This window comes from Notechis scutatus, chromosome 1 (genome assembly GCF_049901735.1).
Source record: "Notechis scutatus isolate UNSWTSFEM ecotype Mainland chromosome 1, rNotScu1.2, whole genome shotgun sequence".
NCBI classification, from domain to species: Eukaryota; Metazoa; Chordata; class Lepidosauria; order Squamata; family Elapidae; genus Notechis; species Notechis scutatus.
In genome coordinates this window covers 29,033,992-29,054,613 of record NC_142009.1, presented here as the reverse complement: position 1 = coordinate 29,054,613, position 20,622 = coordinate 29,033,992, and the positions used below count along the sequence as shown (strand labels likewise).

Genomic DNA, 20,622 nt, shown 5'->3' with positions numbered 1-20,622 from the left:
AACTAAGACTAACCTGAGCACAACCAAGCCCCCACCTGAACAGAACACACCTCCAGCCAATCAGAACACGGCCAACCCCCCAACCAATCAGAACACAGCCAAACCCCCAACCAATGAGAACACACCCCCACCCAATCAGAACACAGCCAAGCCCCCACCCAATCAAGTCACACCCCCAGTAGCAGTTAAAAGGAAGAAGCAGCTGCAAGCTCACATCACTCTGAGAAGCACAGAGCTGAAGACACAAGCCTGAAGATGATGAATGAGACTTCATTGAAACGTTGCCTAGATACTTCCAATCTTACGCGGGAGAAAACCCGAATAACCAAAGATCGATCTATCTATCTATCTATCTATCTATCTATCTATCTATCTATCTATCTATCTATCTATCTATCTATCTATATGATCTACCTTTACATTATTCAATTGTTCCTCTTATTGATGTGCTATACCAGATTTAGCTGCTTTATATTAAAGTGAAATCCATTCTCTTAAAAGACCACATAAGGATACAGGTAGTCCTCGACCTACAACAGTTCATTTAGTGACTGTTCAAGTTAAAGTAGCACTGAGAAAAGTGATTTAGGACTGTTTTTGACAGTTATGATCTTTGCAGCATCCCTATAATCATGTGACCAAAATTCAGGTGCTTGACAGTTGATTCATTTTTATGACCATTGCTGTATTCCAAGGTCATGTGATCACCTTTTGCAGCCTTCTGACAAGTGAGGGAAGAGGGAAGCCAAATTCACTTAACTGGGTTACTAATTTACCATCTTCACTTAATGACTGAGGCAAGAAAGGTCAGAAAATGGGGCAAAATTCACTTAACCAAATGTCTCACTTAACATCAGAAATGTTGGGCTCAATTGTGGTCATAAGTTGCAGTCTACCTGTTCTTGACCTGAAACTTCAGATAACCCTGAGAACTTTGTGTAATGTAACCAAAAGGAAAATTGTGAAATATAAGGGGAGTAATCACTTTAAATGTGGTTCATTTGAAAGGCAAATCAAATTAAATCAAAGTTAAATGTTTGTCCTAGCCCTATCTTAGTTTTGGAGTGCTGTTTCTATCATGTTTCTCAAAGATGAAATATGGCCCTTGGCCTAAAAAAGTTGCATATCGTTCTTCAAGATTTTTGTTTATTACGACTGATGCATACTATAGTAATATTTTATATTGAAGTCGAATATAGCTTCCTTCAAAGTTTTTCATCCTTAAAACTGCTGTGATCCGGAGATAGGTCAGGTTTTGGTTGACTGAGGGGTTAGTTTTGGTGGTTTGAAGGTATGCAAAGTGGGTGGAGAGGTGGTACACATGGATGGGCTAGTACTTTTTATATTTTTTCTTTATTTTTCACTGTTTTTTGAAACTGACCATAAAGCTCACTTTACATTTATGCCAACACCTTGATGTTTCCTCAAATTTAGCAGATAATAGAAAAATTTCTCAGCTGCAAGTGAGCGATTCTGATGTTGTACACAACTTAGATGACCCCCATTGCCAAAACACGAAATGGGGGTAAAATAATATACATTGATATAAACCTTTTAAATACTTAAATACAGATATTTGGTTTTCAAAACTACCCCTGTTTCTTTAGGCAGTTACCCAGAAATGTATCCATTGGATAAGATGATTTAAAAAGAAAAGAAAGCATTTATTTACAACTTCTGGAAAGCTCTTAAATGTCAGTTTTTTGATTTTACATTTCTAGAAGAATGATGTAGATTTTGCAGTTTGGGATTTTAATTTGGAAGGAACTATTAGATTAAAAATTGTGGGTGACATGGTGGTGTAGAAGTGGAACTCTCACTTCACAATTAGGAGGCTGTGAGTTCGATCCTAGGTAGTGGCAGATATTTCTCTTTCTGGGCGCAGTGAGTAATTGCTGCTGCGAACTTCATGTAGGTGTCAGGAAGGGCATCCAGCCAATAAGCTCTCAGCTCCATTTAGTCACCCTGACTCCACCCCAATGCAAAGGATTACAGTGTAGTTAAAGGGGAAAAATAGATTAAAAATGTGACCCAATTTTGAAAATTTACTTAAAAATAAGATTCATAGTTTTAGGTAATCTGTACTGTTAAAGGATGCTCTCCAGATGTTTTAGATCTCAGCCTGCATTGCTAGCTAATATAATTTTGTAGAGGAGTGTAAATTGGTATCATTAATTTGGGATGTTGAAGTTCGCCGAACTTGGTTTCAGAAGAATTAGATGGCAACCATCCTATCTTGTGGGATCAGCCTTGCTGTAACTATGTATGGAACAGAGTGGGTTGAGGCCTTCCTGGTATGGAATAGCTAATCTTATCCATTTCCCCATCCAGTGATCCATATCTTGCAGGTAGGTTTGCCAGAAAAAAAATACGTTGTGTGCTGAGAGGGTTGAATCTGGAAGTGAGGAATGGAACAGGAACCAAGAAGAAAGCTTGGCCAAGCCCCCTTTTTTCTTAACCTGCTTCCCATTTTTTTCCATTTACTGTTCAGGAGAGCCTACTCAAGCATCAAAACAAGGAGATGAACATGACTACAACTCCTCAAATGTCAAATCCTTAAAGAGGCTTTTTAAAGAAATTTTTTTACTCCCTTCCCCACATGTAAATAGGTAGTATATCCAGGAGAGAAATTCTAACTTGTTTTTCTAGTTCTGAAGAAGATAAAAATATAACTATTATTCCAAACCATCTTGCTAAATCACAAGGATATGAATCTCAGTCAGAGGCTAACAACTATTGTATTATGATAAGCAGCCTTTAAAGGTATAGTTGTTGTAACTACTTCTAAAGCATTCAAGCCTGTGATTTCACCCGGTTCTTAACTTGTCAGAGCAATACTATAATGAAGGCAGTACATCTACCAGGCAGAATTGAAGCAACCTCATTGCACAGATGAAATCAATAAATAGAACTTACTCAGAGCTAGTTTGCAGATTGCAAGTTTGCAGATGATACAACAGTGATTGGTCTCATTCGAGACAACAGTGAATCTGCATACAGACGGGAGGTTGAACAACTAGCCTTGTGGTGCAACCGGAACAATCTTGAACTAAATACACTCAAAACTGTAGAAATGGCCGTAGATTTTAGGAGAAACCCTCCTATACAACCACCTCTTACAATACTAGACAACACAGTATCAACAGTAGAGACCTTCAAGTTTCTAGGTTCTATCATATCTCAAGACTTAAAATGGACATCTAATATAAAAAATGTCATCAAAAAAAGCACAACAAAGAATGTTGTTTCTGCTCCAACTCAGAAAGCTGAAACTGCCCAAAGAGCTGCTGATTCAATTCTACAGAGGAATTATTGAGCCTATCATCTGCACCTCGATAATGGTCTGGTTTGGCTCTGTAACCAAATAAGACAGATACAGAATTCAATGGATAATTAGAACTGCAGAAAAAACAATTGCTACCAACCTGCCTTCCGTTGAGGACCTGTAAACTGCACTAGTCAAAAAGAGGGCTATGAAAATATCTACAGACCCCTCACATCCTGGGCATAAATTGTTTCAACTTCTACCCTCAAAATGACGCTATAGGGCACTGCACACCAGAACAACTAGTCACAAGGACAGTTTTCCTCCCGAATGCCATCACTCTGCTAAACAACTAATTCCCACAACACTGTCAACTTATTTACTAAGACTGTATTACAATTATTCCTCTACTACTACATTATAATAACACTTCCTAGTACCTATCTCTCCTCACTTATGACTATAACTGTGTTGCTTGTATTGCTTGTATCTTTACAATTTATATTGTTTTGTTTGTTTCCTAGTATGATTTGATTGTTTATTAGTAACCTATGACTATCACTAAGTGTTGTATCTTATGATTCTTGATGAATGTATTTTTTCCTTTATGTACACTGAGAACATATGCACAAAAGACAAATTCCTTGTGTGTCCAATCACACTTGGCCAATAAAGTATTCTATATATATATCTAATAGATACTTTCAGCTGAATAATTTGCAATGTTCCTTTTTGTTGCGTTAACCAACCTGCCTTTTGTAGGGCAGCTTGCTCTCTCAATTAGAAAAACTAGTACAGGTAATTCTCGATTTACGACTGGTTGCTTAGTGACTGTTCATAGCTATAATAACTCTTCAAAAAGTATTACAACTCATTTCTGAAGGTCCGGTAGCTGCCCCCTATTCATATGACTGTAATTTATGACATTTTTGCTAAAACCAAGCACTTTTTTTCTTTCTTTTCAAAAACATCCCATAGTGAGCAAATGGTTTGCTTAACAAGCATGGATTCATTTAACAACCATGGTGACTCACTTAATGACCACTGCAAAAAAGGCCATAAAATTAGGTTGTTCAACATAGGTTACCCGCTTTTCTGCCCATTATGACTTATGACTGTAATGGACAGTGATAAATCAAAGGCTACCTGTACGTCATATCCAGATTGTCATTAAAACCCTATGCTGAATTCCCTCAGTTAGCCCTTTCAGATGTGTTCCAACCAGCTGACTACAAATTCCTGGAGTTTTAATCTCAGAATATCTGAGGGTCCAATTCGGGAAAAGGCAGTTCTAGTCCAAATACGAAAGAGAGTTAAGTGAGATGGTCTGAATGAAGCCTGTATATACCAATTAAAACATAGAGCTCAGATTTCAGTTAAACTCAGGAGGGAGCAGCTGGCTTACTGGGTACAGAACCTGATGACCCCAGAATCACAAGCAACCTCTCCTCCCTCCCTCCCTCCCTCCTCCCCCCCCCCCCCTCTCCTCTCTCTCCCTCTCTCTCTAATCTCTCTCTCTTAGAGCATGCCAAAGTATAATGTTAATGGGCCAGAATAGGAAACTTGTGGGGGGCGGGGGGAAGGTCTCTGTCATTGATCCTTGCTTGCATGATTTTTGTACTGTACCATTTTTGTTTAATTTGTAGGCTGCCTTGGGGCAATGATCTGGTGGTTACAACTTGGATTTTCTCAGGTTATTAATATCTAAAATATAATGTAACATGCTAGTTTGACAGAAATAATTCTTGGAATTTCAGTTTGCCAAAGTGCTGTCAGAGTGGGGAAGAATTTAAAAGAAGACAGACTATCTAGCTGAAAATCTACCTGCCTTGCTGTCTGCATATTGCTCTTTGTCTCTTCTTTCTCGGCTTGATTAAATGCTGTGGTTCAGGCCAGCTTGGAAATTGCACATGCACATTAAGAACAAACTACAATGTTATCACTCCTTTAAGCTCAGATTTTTAGGGAATCATTGTGATGTGTGTGAGCCAGGCATTTCACACCTGTCCTGAAGTCATTGCCTTGTTGTAATTTCCAAGAGTGAGTTCTGGATTCAGATGAATTCCAGACGTCTTATAATCGGGACCCCCAAAGCTTTTTTCCAGGCTAAGGTCCCATGTTTTCCCTTTTGAGGAAGATCAGTTCAAAAAGAAATGGGAAGAGGGAGAATAAAACTGAATTTGAGTTCCTTTACATCTCCTTACAATTAAACCTGGTTAATAGGATGACTCCTGCTAGGTACTTAATAATTTCCATCTTCTGTCATCTTAATTAGATTAAAGCAGATCTCTGGAATCCTTTCCCAGAGTTTTTAGGGGCCACGCACAGCCCAGGAACCTCACATTTGCTCTTCTGCTATAGATTATCTGTGACTAATGGTGGGTTGTACATAAACTTTTCTTTTTCAACAGGCTGAATTCTGAGTGCAACTTTCTGTTTACACAGCAGTGGCTTGCTGAGTTCTGAAAAAGCCATTCCTGAGCTTTGGGGCTAGAGCTTCCTGTCAGTACTGTCCCATGGGACATGCGTGGGTATTGGTTTTGCTTGTCTACTCTGTTCCTAAACTGTCTTTTGACACAAAGCACTCCCTAATTGATGCAAAACACAGAAATCTCTTTCTTTCTCGATTCTTTCATTGCAAAAGCTCAGTGCTGCATGGTCTACACAAGGGAACTTTCTTCTCTTCCTCCTCACTACTTTAACTGCAAACAAAACCTGTTTTAACTGAAAATACATTCCTGGCTTGAACCCATGTGTGGATGCAATTAGAGAGCAGAACTTTCTCGGGGTAATATCTATTCCTTGCTTGATTCCAGGCCAAATAGTTTCCTCAGTCTGACATGGCTGAGGACTCCTGTTTGGTTATATAGTGATAGGGCTGCAGACTTTTCCAAAGCAAACTGCAGACCTACTGAAAACGCCTGGCCTCAGTGCTGTGAAGGATGTATAGCCCCACATTCATTTGGACTATCTTAGGCGAATGTTGGCTGGTATATTCATTTGAAGTACAAAGCTACATTTTGCAGGAATGTTGTGGCCACTTTTTCTGGGCCCCTCAGGTACTTCAGGCTTTGCCTGCATTTTCTCAGAGCTTCTGCTGCCTGAAGTTGGCCTCTAGGAACCATAAAATAAAAATGTATATGTGTGGAGTACTTGTGAGTCTGGATTTCCTTATAAAGGCTCTGCTTCCTTAGGATGCCTTCAGTGTTGTGCTTGAGAAGTGTGAAGCCAAACTGGCAAACTGTGGTCTCCAAGCCCTTTACTGTGTAGCTCCACGCACCTGCTGTGGCTGCTGTTGTTGAACATCAAGAGATGTGGTTTTAGCCATTCCGGTGACGGAAATGCAAAAAAAAAAAAAAAAGAGTTTACATACTAACGAGGCTTTCCATGAATGCCCCCAATACCCCCAAATCTAAAGAAAAATCCAAACATCCTGGCCTCACCAAATATATATGATCCTTCCCATTTTGCAATATTGCCCTGCCAGGCTGTGACCTCTGTACTTCCCCTACTTTAAATAAAGTGTGACCCTTGGCCAGCGCTGGGATAGAGATGTTTGAGACTCAATTTGTAGGCTGCACTATAATTCATGCTATCGATTGCCCATCCTTCCAGTGATAATTATAATTAATGTCCTTTCCTTCTTTACTGATTGCAGTGTGTCCGTGATGGCGAGTGTGCTATCCAGGAGGCTGGGGAAGCGGTCCCTTTTGGGCGCCCGCATTTCTGCACCCCCTTTACTGGGGGATGGGATGCTGATGACAACTCAGGTTCATCCCCTGCAGCTGGAACACACCAGAGCATCTTCACATCAGAACACCCTTTCATATGAAGAGGGCCGCTTCAAGGAACACGTTGAAGCTTCTGGCAGTCAGAACCAACATTGGCTATTGCTGCAACCTGGCCAAAAGGTACTGAATTTGGTGGTGATGACTATAAACCACCTTTCATCTCAAAAATGCTGGTATTAAAAAGAAACATAATGCTGTAATAACAAGCAATACATTGCATAACAAGCATATAGTTAGTCAGCAAGATATAGACAGACAGACAGACACCAATTGCGTCACCCTTGAGACACATTTCAGAGTTAGGGTGCCATCGTGGATAATTCTGTGTCATTTATAATGTGTAAAGTGTTCCTTAGGCTGATGGTACTTGGAGAAAGTCTTAACCAATGGATCGAATAATGAAAGGCTTGCTGTTTGACATATTTTGGTTTCTATACATTAACTTGGACCTAGAAATTAAATAGGAAAGCAATTTAATTCCTGGCTTAAACCTTGTGGTATATCAGTTTTTCCTACCTTGGTATCCTCTAGATATGTTTAGACTACAACTCCCATAATTCGCTAGGTTGGAGAAATCATCTCAGAGTTTTACAACTGAAATTCTAGTAGCCAAATTCTTCAGGAGCTGAAGTTAATGAACTGGTTTCAAGGGCAATAACCATACAACAAATCGGTGGTTGTTATAGACTTTTGTTGAGCTAATATTTACAGACGTATCTGCAAATATTAAAAAAAACAACAGGATTTTTGAGAGGAAGGAAACTATTTTATTTCTATACCAACAAACTTTTCATGTCAGGCTTTACAGTTTATTTGAACTGCTATAAGATGCCTGTCCTGTCTCGGTGCTGTGTAAATGGCTCACCCCCATCACATCACTTTGACCATACTGGCTGAGGTAATGTGAATTACAGGTAGAGCTATTGGAAGGAAGTAAATCACATCTGTCCTAAGCCAATGATGTCCAAAGTTGAGTTAGTCTTTATTTCTAGTCTTCCTATGTTACCTGCTCACAGCCAGTGTATTATAGGTAGTTAAAAGCATCAGACTAGAATCTGGAAGACTGTGAGTTCTAATCCTGCCTTAAATGCAAAGGCAGTGGAGTGACCGCTCCCTCCCTCCTTCTCCCTCTCCCTCCCCCCCCCATATTGTGTTGTGTTGTATATTATATTTATATTTATATTTATATTTTATATTATATTATTATATTTATTATATTATATTATATTATATTATATTATATTATATTATATTATATTATATTATATTATATTATATTATATTATTATATTATATTATATTATATTATATTATATTATATTATATTATATTATATTATATTATATTATATTATATTATATTATTATATTATATTTATTATATTATATTATATTATTATATTATAATATTTATTATATTATAATTATATTTAAAAAATAAAATACCTCCCTAAACCATATAAAATAATGTAACAATGGCAACGTATAGTTCCCATTTGCACTATTACGAATGCTCAAGCATGGAGGTGAATTGGAGGTGATATTTTTGGCTAGTGACTAACAATGTGTTCTTTATTTCAAAGAATGGGTGCAACAACAGATGAGAGACCCTCTTCCCGATTGATACCCATTTATAGATCTGATATGATACTTGTAGAAATAATGGACAGCGATTTTACAGTTTTGTAAATGAATCAAGTGGAACAGGCTATTGTTCCAATGCTTTATTCATTCGAAATCCCAAAAGATAAAGGATAAGTTTTAGTGTCATGTGTCACTTGGGGATTTAATGTACTCTAAAGTTGCAGATTTAGCTGCATATGGTAGAATTTCCAACAAACTTCCATAGATTTAAGAGCTTGATTTCATACCAGTTATTTTGTATTCTCTCCTTTGCTATTATGCAAAGTGATGCTCGTGATATTTGGGGGGGAAAAGGAGGGATTACTTAAAATGTGGCATGTTCTTTCTTTTCCTTGGGGCTAATTTCCTGTTTTCTTTGTTAAATATCAAGGACAGGTTGCTTTCCAAATGGAAAATACCGACTGGCAGTGATGGGCACCAAGCCCAGCCTTTCTGGAAGATCCAGCTTGGGGAAGGTTGGGTTAAAAAAGTGTGAAAGTGGCATTAGGGGATGACGATACAGAGAGAAACGTTGGGTGGCATTGCGGAATAAGAGGAAATGTGAAGTAATCCTATTGTGAATTTCTATAAAAATAATTCTGGTTCCAAGTCTTTTGCTGGAGTTAGTGGACTATAAAAAGAATGCATTCAAAATCACTCATCCACAGACTCAGCATGGTCAGTGCCTAAAAGTATTTGGGAGCTTTATGAAACAAAACTATATCCTCAAAAGCTGACCAAATGAAAATAGGCCTTCCCCTCAGCTTGTAAATGCAAGCATTGTTTTGCTTAGGTGGGTTGCTATTTGGAGCAGGGGCACACCGTTTTGGGGATTGTATTTAATAGTTGGCTTGCTAGGAACTGCCTTCCAGAAGGAGGCAGGTATAAGATGCATAAATTAATGTACAGTATATTTATTACATATTTTGAATGTATTACTTACACTAATTTAGCTGAGTATATCATCAATTAAATCAAATTAAACTAAATACATTATTGGTTACTCTGTCATATTAAAAATAAAGTTGGAGACAATTTGGAGGGGCTCTGGGTGGGTGGGTGGGGTTCTAAGGCTTTGGGATATATATGGCCTGATTCAGAAGGTGCCACAACAGCTTTCAGGATTGCGTGGGTAGATTCTGCAAGGTCCCAGCTGCATGTCACCCAAGGCTAAGCAAAGCAAACAGTTCAACCAACCAGCAAACTTTGGCTGAAATATGAACAGACCTCCCTTTGGGAGTTCTACCACTGGAGTTGTTCCCACTCCTTCTGCAGGTGGGTGATGTTCTATAGCAGCCTTGTAGATGGAGGTTGCTTACAACGGGTACCTGGTGTTCTCCCTTATCTGTTGATCACATTATAACTAGTTCTTAACTTACGACCACAAGAATGGAACCAGAATTTCCATTGCTAAGCAAGGCTCTTGTTAAGTGAGTTGGGCCCAATTTTACAACCCTTTTTTTGCCACGATCGTTAAACGAGTTACTTAATAACGAAGTATTTCATTGCTGTTAAGGTTATCATGCCATCATTAAGCGACTCCAGCTTCCACCATTGACATACAGGTAATCCTCGACTTAACAACATTTCATTTCTGACTGTTCAAAGTTAACAGCAGTGCTGAAAAAAGTGACATATGGCCGGTTTTCACACAACCATTGCAGCACTATCCCCATGGTCCCATAATCAAAATTTGGCCACTTGGCCACTAGCATGTATTTATGACGGTTGCCATGTCCTGGGGGTCACGTGATCCCCTTTTATAACCTGACAAGCAAAGCCAAGGCGGAAGCCAGATTTGCTAAACAACCATGTTACTAACTTTTAAGAACTGCAGTGATTCACTTAACCAATGTGGCAAGAAAGGTCATAAAAGGGGGCAAAATTCACTTAACAAATGTCTCGTTTAGCAATGGAAACTTGGGGCTCAATTGTGGTCGTAAGTGAAGGAATACCTGTAACTTGAAGCCAACTGGGAAGGTTGCAAATGGTGATCACATGACTTTGGGATGCTGCAACCATTGTTAATAGATGCCAGTTTGCCAAGAGCCCCAAATTTTGATCACGTTATACTGCGGGGATTCTGCGACGGTTGTACAGTAAGTGTAAGGATTGGTCATAAATCAACTTTTTTTTCAGTGCCATTGTAACTTTGAATGCTAAATGAACGGGTTAGTTAAGAGCTACCTGCATAGATAGCACTTAGACTTACATACCGCTTCACAGTGATTTACAGCCATCTCTAAGCCGTTTACAGATTGCCCCCAACAATCTGGGTCCTCATTTTACCCATCTCGGAAGGATGGAAGGCTGAGTCAACCTTGAGCCCGTGAGTCTCTATCTGCTCAACTTCTGGCAACTGGCAGTCAGCAGAAGTAGCCTGCAGTACTGCACTCTAACCACTGCGCCACTGTGGCTCAGAGGTTCCCTTCCCCTTCAGAGGCTTGGAATCATGGTTTTTCTTCCACTTTACCTTGACCTCCACTGTGTTTCTCCCATGAGGGAGACTTAATAACTCTAGACTGGCCCAGTTGGAAGAGTTGGGATTTAAATTCAGGAAGTCTTGATCTGAAAGCCAGTCCTTTGTGCTCTCACCTTGGCTCACCCATCACACTAAGCCATAATATGGTGTGTTTGATTTTGGGGTAGTGCATTTATCTAATCCCATTTAGTGTGCATTCAAACTATGGCTTGATATATTGTGTGAATTCAGATCTTCCCATCTGTCAGAATTCCTGTCCCAAGTTTTTCAGTTTGGTGGGATTTTGTTCATCGCACCGCCTTAGTCTCTCCCCTTACCCACCTCAAGGATCTATTGTGATGGATTGTCCTGCTTTACCTTTTAGCAATAGCAATATCATTTAGACTTCTATATCAGGAATCCTGGTGGCGCATTGGTTAGAATGCAATATTGCAGGCATAACCTGGAGTTAGATCTTGACCGGCTCAAAGTTGACTCAGACTTCCATCCTTCCCAGGTAGATAAAATGAGGACCCAGATGGTTAGGGACAATATGCTGACTTTGTAAACTGTTCAGAGAAAACTGTGGAGTGGTATTCTAAGTGCTATTGCTATTGCTATACTGCCCCATAGTGTATTACAACACTGTCTGGGTGGTTTACAATGTCGGCATTATTTGCATATTGCTCACAACAATCCGGGTCCTCATTTTACTGACCTCAAGGATGGAATGCTGAGTCATGGATGTCAGGATCGAACTCTAGGCTGTGGGCAGAGTTTGCTTTTATTTTTTTTATTTTTTTATTTTTCTTATATGTATCCATGTATTCGTAACTATGTTTTTACTTACACTTATTATCTTGTAAGCAATTGACAAACCAAATAAATAAAAAAAATGAAGTATTGCACTTAACCATTGCACCACAAGGAGCCCTATAATAGATTTTGAAAGTGGATGGAGGATGAACATTAACCTAATCATGAATACATTTTCATTGCATTAGATCTAACTTCAGCGTTTTAACCTGCATACATACAGTGGTCTCCATCCTCTCATCTCAATGGATGCCTAACTCTAAAAGGAATTAGGACAGGGTTGGGCAACTATGGCAACTTTACAATCTGTGGACTTCAATTCCCCAAAATTCCTAGGCTGGCTCCGAAATTCTAGGAGTTGAAGTACACAGTTTATAAAGTTGCCATAGTTGCTCACCCCAAAGTAGGAAGTATCTGGGCAAACTCCCTCCCTTCCTGCACACACAGACACCCAAGCAAAAAGAAGCAGAGGCATAGTAGTGATTCTAGGGAGATGTCAAGAGTCCTACTGGACCCTGTACTGAGCTGCATGAGGCAACCACACACCTGTGACTTAATGCATATATCTTTCATGAAGCATTAAGAGATCCTGTCACTCCACTTTTTCAGAACAGCGGGGTCACTACAGCTTCCCCAATTAGGATCCCTCTATAAATAACACCCCCAGGAATAACTCAAAGAGTGCCCCTCTTAGCCTGGATAAAATTACATACAAAAATAGACTTTAGGAAGTTAAGCAGCAAAGGGGAAAGACCTTTGCGGAGACCATCTTTCCATGGACTACCCAAGCATGGGCTAGTCATTCCCTTTCTGGCTCTCCTTTCCTAACCAGATGACCTGCGCTATCTTACTAGATTGCATGTGCTTTTGTATGAGCAAAGGAATGGTTGGAGGGTTTTCATGAGTTTTTGCTTATTCACCCGTTCTGACACTCTTTTGAGAGATTTGACAAAGCCTGATGGAAAGTCAGCTGATAATCACAGTGTGTCCTTTTCGCTTAGAAGTTGAACCAGAGTGCAAAATACATCACATGCTGGTCATGTAGATATGACTTTGGCTGCAGAGCACATATCTCAGTGAAAGAAAGCTGCGCCTTTCCTGTTATTTGGGGCTCTGGAAATGCATTTTTGAAGCCCTTCCATTATAAGGCATTGACACTCTGAATTTGTTTCAAAATGACATTTGGTTAGTATCTTCTCTTTAATGATGGTCATCCAGTTGCCTTATAACAGCGGCCTCCAACCTTTTGGGCATCAGGGATCAGTTCTGTAAGAGAGAGGTTTTTCCACGGACCGGAGGAGGCGTGGTTTGTGTGCTGCCTACATCCAGCAGATGGGGCTTCACTTGTTTACGTGGCCCAGTTTCTGGCATGCCCAGTACCAATCCATGGACAGGGGGTTGGGGATCCCTGCTTTACAAGCTTGAGCACCATAGCTACCCCTGTTCATTGCTGTTCTGATCCAGCACTCCAAACACAAGTTAACTCAAAAGATTCCTTTATTAGGAGCGCCAGCAGCCCCGGCAAAAAGTTTCTCTCTCAATGCAGGCTAACAAGTCAGTCCAACCGGAAGATGAATAGTTGTCTGCTACATCTATTCATCTCTGTCCCCTGCCTTTTATCCCCAGAGCTAGGATGGAGCCTCGCTAGCAGAGGTGGCTCTTCCATCCCAAAGGTCGGCCCATGGATTTCCACTGCTCTCCTCTCCTCTGCCTTCTGTGCACCTGCGCGTTAGGCACTGGACCCAGCTGTTCCTCCTGTTCCTCATCAGCCACCTCCAGACCTGGGGACTGTTTACTCTCCATCTGAGGGCTGACGGATGGCCTAGGCTCCACCTCTGTCTCTCTCTTTGCCAGCTCCATTCCCTCTTCCTCACCACCCAGGTTGCTCTGATGCTGACTCTGACTCCCACGCGGGCGCCTCCTCTGATTCGGCTGCTGGAGGGGCTGCTGGCCAACCGGCCACAACATAGAGTGCCTCTGAACATAGAGTGCCATTTGAATACTTGGCTTATAGTTATTGGTAGGTTTGGTTTTGGTTTGGTTTGTTTATGTTAGGAAAAATGGAAAACAGGTTAACTCATTTGGAGACCAGAATGACCATTATGACTAATAGTGGCTTTTTCTCCCTACAGGTATATGTCTTTTACAACGGGCAAGAGAGTGCTGGGCTGGTGGAGTACCATGACCCGGTCAGTCATGAAGTAAAGGTGTTGCTCCCGGAAAAAGGGTTTTATGTCACCAGGAAAGCTGAGGAAGTGAGACTGGCTGAAGTTGGGATGTCACCTCTCCCCAAACTGGAGATGGACCATGGAACCCCTACAACAATGGACTATAGTCCAGTTCCTGTGGTAATGGAGCATTGCACCTCTGCAGCAGACATTGCTGTGACATCTGGTTTGAGATCGGTCTCTAGGAATATTGATGTACCAAAAAGGTGGGTGGTTTGGAATGCCCATTTGGCTGTAGTTATGCAATATTGCACAACAGTTCCGTAATAACTTAGAAATTTTTTCCCGTGGCTGAAACAAAATGCGGAAAGCAGTTTTCCCCCCTGCTGTTCTCTTTCCCTTTCATTTTATTAGGTTGAAAACACAAAGGCAAATACAGCTTTGTTTGCACTTGATCCTTACATAAGCTACTCTATGAACCGTTTCAGCTGAAGGGTGGTAGATGGAAGTATTTATAATAATTTAAACAAACGAGTAAATAATTTGCAGCCACAAACTAAAATAACATATCTTGACAAAGATGCCTTGGTGATAGTAGTTCATACCATGATCCACCCATTAGGCTAATGTAAACATGCTCCATGAAGCATGTTTGGAGATAACCCAGTAGCTGGACTGGGGTGCAAATTACAACAGCATGATTGTTGTCAAGATCATTCCACCAGGGTAAGGATCTTTCCTATTTTGAAGTTGTTATACTGGTTATTAGTAAGCTTTAGGGCCCAATTCAAAGTGCTGGCCATTACTTTTAAAGCCCTCTACTTGTCAATATTGAGCTATAACCAGCAGTGTCTTGCCAACCTAGAATTTGCCTCTTTGGTAGGGTCATCTAAATCAGGGGTCTCCAACCTTGGTAACTTTAAGACTTGTGGACTTCAACTCCCAGAGTTCCTCAGCCAGCTCTGCTCAGAGCTGGCTGAGGAACTCTGGGAGTTGAAGTCCACAAGTCTTAAAGTTACCAAGGTTGGAGACCCTGATCTAAATTGAGTCCTTTTTCCATGCAGGGTACCTAAGGTGTGGGCTATATGATAGACCTTCTTGGTAGTGGCCCCTCTTTATGAAACGAGCTACTCCTGGAAGGATAGAGAGCTTCATTCCTCTTTGCTTTATAAAAGCAAGTTTAAGTTGTATTATGTTTTGCACAGGGCTTTTGGCCATTATGTTATGTCTGAGCAGCCATTATAAGTGGTACTATTGTTGTTGTTATAATTTGTTTGTAATGATTGTATTTTAGAACGTCATTTGCTGCTGCCCTGTATCCGTAGAGGCTGGGGCAGCCTATAAAAACTGTAATTAAGTAAACAAATAAATCCTAAATGCTGCAAAATGAATTAAGAACAAAAAAAATGAGGCAATAATGCCAACAGAATTGATCTAAAAGCTTAACCTGCTACTGTTCAATCGAAACAATCATATTACATTTAGTTGTTAAGAAAAGTGGTAAGAGAAGAGAAAATGTTGCTTCCCTGGTAGATGCTGCCCATTAATGTATCTAGTACTGAAGGTAAAAGGCTGCTTTGATATGTTTCAGCTTTCTGGTGTTTTAGGAAACTACTACAATTTATTTTTCACCCCAGTGGGTAGAGAACTCTTCTACCTGCACACTTTCCTTGAGGCCCAGCCCCTCCAAAATTATAACAGGCTCCTAATAAATAAGAAATCCCCAATACTTTACTGGTCTGCTTGTTTTTAAAATTGACAGTGGAAGCTTTTCCTACTAACTTCCTACTAACTATGACCAGCAGGGAAGGGGTGGAGTTGTTCTTGTTAAAAACTCCCTTTAGAAATCTTCATCCTGGAGCTGGAAGAGACAGGAGCGCTTTCCTGAGTACAAATCTTGTGCTGATCCAGAAGAAAACACCTGGATTCATTTGAATTTGTGGTTGTTAATGGCTTGTTAAAAGTTGAGACTTTGATCAAAATGCTTTACTGGTTGCTTTTTAACAATTAACTTGTGCCGGAGGAAGGAAGTCTTGCAAGAAAACAAATGCAAAAGGCATGAAGCACTTGAGATGGAATTGTCCGGTGAGCAATGTCTTTGCTAGGATAGTTGGTCTGTTGATTCTTTTTGGAGGAACCATCTTATCCTTCCCCCTCCTTCTCTCATTGCAGGAAACCAGATGCTGCAGTAGAGATGGATGAGATGATGGCAGCAATGGTGTTAACCAGCTTATCCTGTAGCCCTGTGGTACAGAGTCCTCCTAACAATGATGCCAGCATCTCAGGTAAGTTTGATGGCAAAGGGCCTCTTTTTATGGCCATTTGGCATTCTGTGCCAAAAAACCAACAACACCTGTTTTAGTGCATAGCGCATGCAGTGCAAACACTCTGGGGCCACAGTGGCTTAATTGTATCAGTCCAAATGGATGTTTTCCTGTTGTTGTTGGAATGCAAATTCCAGGATTCTGCCATGCTGGCTGGTGATTCTGGATATGACAGTCCCAGCACATTTGGAGAATGCCAAGCTGGGAGTTATTATTTGGAACACTGATGTTTCAGTATTTGCTTTTTCCTGAATACACCTGAGAATTTAGGTTATCCACAAAAATATCTTAGCTTTTCTTTTTTTGAGGCAATAATGTGGGCAATCTGGAGCTGGAATATTAGGCTAATGTGCACAGAGCAGTTTTCAGCTTATTTTAAAAAAATAATGCAAATGAGTCTGATTAAGAAAATGTCCATTAATTATAGATATGAAATTTCCACCCTGTAACAATGATTGCAGGGGAGAATTCTGTCTGTGATGATGCTAATGTCAGAGAATTGAGTTCCTTTGTTTTTTTAAAAAAAGTTGTTAAGAAAGCTTCTGTATTTTAATTGGAAGTATTTTAATTCTGTTGAAGAGCCTTTTTTGGGGTAAGTGTTATTCATACTTGTTGATTTTTAATTGTTTGGCCACTTTGTAACTCAATTTTGGAAGTTGTGAAAAACAGAAAATGGCATAAATAAGTGCCTTGGCCAACACGCAGACTGTTCAATTCAGCTTTCAGGGAGATCCAACTTTTCTGTTCTACTTCTTTAGTCTTTTGGGATTCTTGGCTATCTGCCTCAAATCAGTGTTTCTAAAGCACTCATTTCTTTCTAGCTTTCTTCGTGTTAAACGGCTCACATATCTCTTTCTTATGTCCTGGACAAGCTTTTCTCAAAAGTAGGCCATACCCAGTTAAGCTTTTCTCAAAAGTAGGCCGTACCCAGTTCAGATCCAAATATTTATTCCAGCTGTGAGGTTTAAGAATGAAGTGCTCATCATAGTTAACCAAGTCCCCTTTTGATACCTTCTAAGGTTCTACCAGATTTTCCTTCCCAGCTCTTCTCTCTTTACCATGATTTTACTAAACCCTTTTTGCCTGACATTCTGGCTCTCTTATGTACTTAGCATTTCACACGTTTCCGAACTCTTGAAGATCTGCCCCAAAATATCCTGACATGAAGTGAATTTGTTAATATTGTCTGGTGAACTGTTTAAAAGTTGCAGAGTAGGGATAAGGAAAGATGGTCTATAGGGCACTTTTGCAGTTCTTGTTCCTTTTGATGAAGTATGCATGAGCAAGTTTCCCCAGAGACTGTCCCATGTTCCTGAGTTCTAGCACATAAGGAGAATACCTTGCTTCTGACATCTCCTTGATGCTCACCATTCTCTGCTGCAAAACATATTGAAATGCTCTTCTTCCTTGGCTCCTAAGAAAATAAGAAAGGGATCATTATTATTATTATTATTTATTATCTTTCTCTTCCTTCCACTATAGGAGAATGCTGATTTGAGAACATGTTCTGTGAGAACAGACTGAACAAACTTGAGATGTTCAATCTGAAGAAAAGAAGACTTAGGGGAGGCATAATAATCAAGTTCAGATACTTAAAAGGGAGATGGCCATGAATGTTTCTCCATGGCTGCAGAAGAAACCTGGGAAATAATGTATATTAGTTGTAGCTATTCAGATTTCAGTTAAATATAAGGAAACACTTGATGGTAAAATCTATACAACAGGAAAATAGCTCAAAAGGTGGAGGTGGTCGTTTCTCCATCTCTAGAGAATTTTAAGATGTTGGATAGCTGCCTCCCAGTTTAATTGATTTTTGTGCACATTGAAGGTTAGGATTCTTCAGACCTTCCGGCTGGGCAATTCTGGGAGTTGAAGCCCACCCACATACCTTAAAGTTGCTTAGTTTGAAAAGATGGTCCGTGTGGTCTCTTTCAACTCTATGATTCTTCTATTTTCTTGAATGGCTGTTTCCATTTGCCATATCCCTTACCTCTTGGTTCATGTTTCAAAGCCTAAAGATAAGGATTTAATTGTGCTATGATGTATGAAAACCAGCACAACACTTGTGGGATATGTAGAGAAAATATACCAGAGTATTGATATGCCATTATGAAATGAGGAAGATGTAGTTCCAGAGGTGGTATTTAGCAGGTTCTGACCAGTTCTGGAGAATCAGTAGCGGAAATTTTGAGTAGTTCAAAGAACTGGCAAATACCACTTCTGACTGGAGATTTTACAGTATCTTTCCCCTGCCATGCCCACCGAGCCACGCCCACAGAACCAGTAATAAAAAAAATACCACTGTGTAGTTCCCATAGGTAGGCTGCTGTTTGCACCTAGTTGTGTAGCTTCACAAATCACCAGAAGAACGCCCACAGGTAGAGAGGCCAGTTCATAGCCTCTGTTGGATGTGTATATAGATTCTTGAATCCCGCCCTCCCCCCCAAATTCTTTAAACTTTTGTCCCTCTTTCTCTTTTAATTTTTATCAATTTCTGAATTTATGGGACTAGAATCCAGAAGAGGGGGCTGTAAGCTCAGCGTGTTGCATGTCAGAGGGAAGAAATCAGTACTGATTGGCTGATATTCTTAGATAAATTGTGGTGGTATTCAGGGAGATGAGTTAATTTTGTGGCTGATTTGAATTGTGAGTTGCTGAATATGCCTTCTAGTTTGATTTGTTTGAATACCCAGCCTATAATACTGTCATAATACTTCCTGATCCTTCTCTACCAAAATACTAATAAGTTTAAATACTTAGGTTTTTGAACGCTACCACCTATCTTGGCAGGGGGTCCCCAAACATAGGAATGGGATTGTGAGGATAAACTGGTAGGTGGGAAAAGGGTACTGCCCACCTCTCTTTCAGACCACCAAATCTCTTTAAATATCCTTTTGCCTACTAAGTTTGAGCCAAATTCAGTGTTTTTGCCATCTCATATTTACTCAAGCTATAATTACAAACTAGGAAGAAGATCATGAAGATCTTTATTTTATTTTTTTTGCAAAACAGTCTGTGAGAAGCCTGTTGTAAGTAGAATCCCTTGAGACTGGCTGTTTGTGGCAAGCAGTAAAACCTTACCTATAATCCCTCCAGCACACCCAGCCACTGGAGAATTGCTAGAAAAACAGCTGTCTGGATTAGGAATGGGTGTCTGCAGTCCCAGTGGAGGGAGTGAGTTGTGTAATCCAACCCCTGGCTGCCGTTTCCAGTTGGATGCTCAGACCTATTACGGGAGTAATAGGCACCAAGAGGAGCCGGTGTCTTTATATGGAGGCACTTCCCGTAAGCCTCTTTGGACCCTCTGTGTGTCTGTTTAAAAATAGGAGCATTCCAGTGTGGGAAATGCAGGTGCTTCACAGTCAAAACTAGGGCAGCCAGGCCTGTATGTCTGGATGCTGGACTGGCAGTGAAGGTGTGAAAAGGCTTCTGAAACTGAGAAGAGGTGGAATATCCTGTGGCTTTTCCTGTCATTCCCTTCCCAATTCCAATTTTACAGAGAAATGTTATATATGAAAATATGAATTCATCTTTATTGAATTCAGCAGGATTTTGTCTCAGAAAATGTTTATAGGATTTGTAGTCTCAGTAGGTGGCAGAATTTTGTAAACTTACTCTGAGTTGGAAACTAAGCAGGGTTGGGCCTGGTTAGTACTTTAAAGGGAGGCTGTCAGGGAACGCCAGGGATGTAGGCTAGGTTGGAAAATCCACACAACATCCTGAAAGTGGCAGTCCACTTTTGTTTTGTGGCCATGGAAACTGTAGGGCCATGCCCATAAAGTAATTTGGAGTCAAGCTTTTTTACTTCTTAGACACAATTATATTGCATTTTTGGATAAAGAGATAAGTTCAGTACAGGTATTCCATTCAAGTTGCACTAATCAAAATTTGTGCCAGGCTGTTTTTGGATTCTTAAATGTGCGTATAAGAACCAAGTTAGGCTTTGGAGCTGGATGTCTGCTTCTAAGATGGAATCTATTTGTCTAGAACTCCTCAGTTTTTGTTCTGTAAAGAGCAATTCTACTATGTAATTTCTTTCCTCCGCCCTGAAGTTTAAAGTCTCTAATTCTTGGTTCATTATCTCTGTATGATTTACACTTAACATAGTGTTACTTCTGGTATGGATCCATTGTGAGTTTGTATTCCTTTCTGGCTAATTTTCCTGGCTGCATTGT

At 40.2% G+C, this 20,622-nt stretch overlaps 1 protein-coding gene across 10 annotated transcripts in view; it reads left to right on the top strand.

The window, feature by feature from the left end:
- Positions 1-20,622, top strand: part of ZNF395 (zinc finger protein 395) — an 83,303-nt gene that overhangs the window by 48,989 nt on the left and 13,692 nt on the right. For all 10 annotated transcript variants that reach the window (XM_087960061.1, XM_087960073.1, XM_087960058.1 and 7 more), the window contains 3 exons: positions 6,924-7,176; positions 14,088-14,389; positions 16,296-16,408. In XM_087960061.1, coding sequence (XP_087816187.1) covers positions 6,934-7,176; positions 14,088-14,389; positions 16,296-16,408 — 658 coding nt within the window. In that variant the 5' untranslated portion in view covers positions 6,924-6,933. The remainder of the gene's footprint in view (positions 1-6,923; positions 7,177-14,087; positions 14,390-16,295; positions 16,409-20,622) is intronic.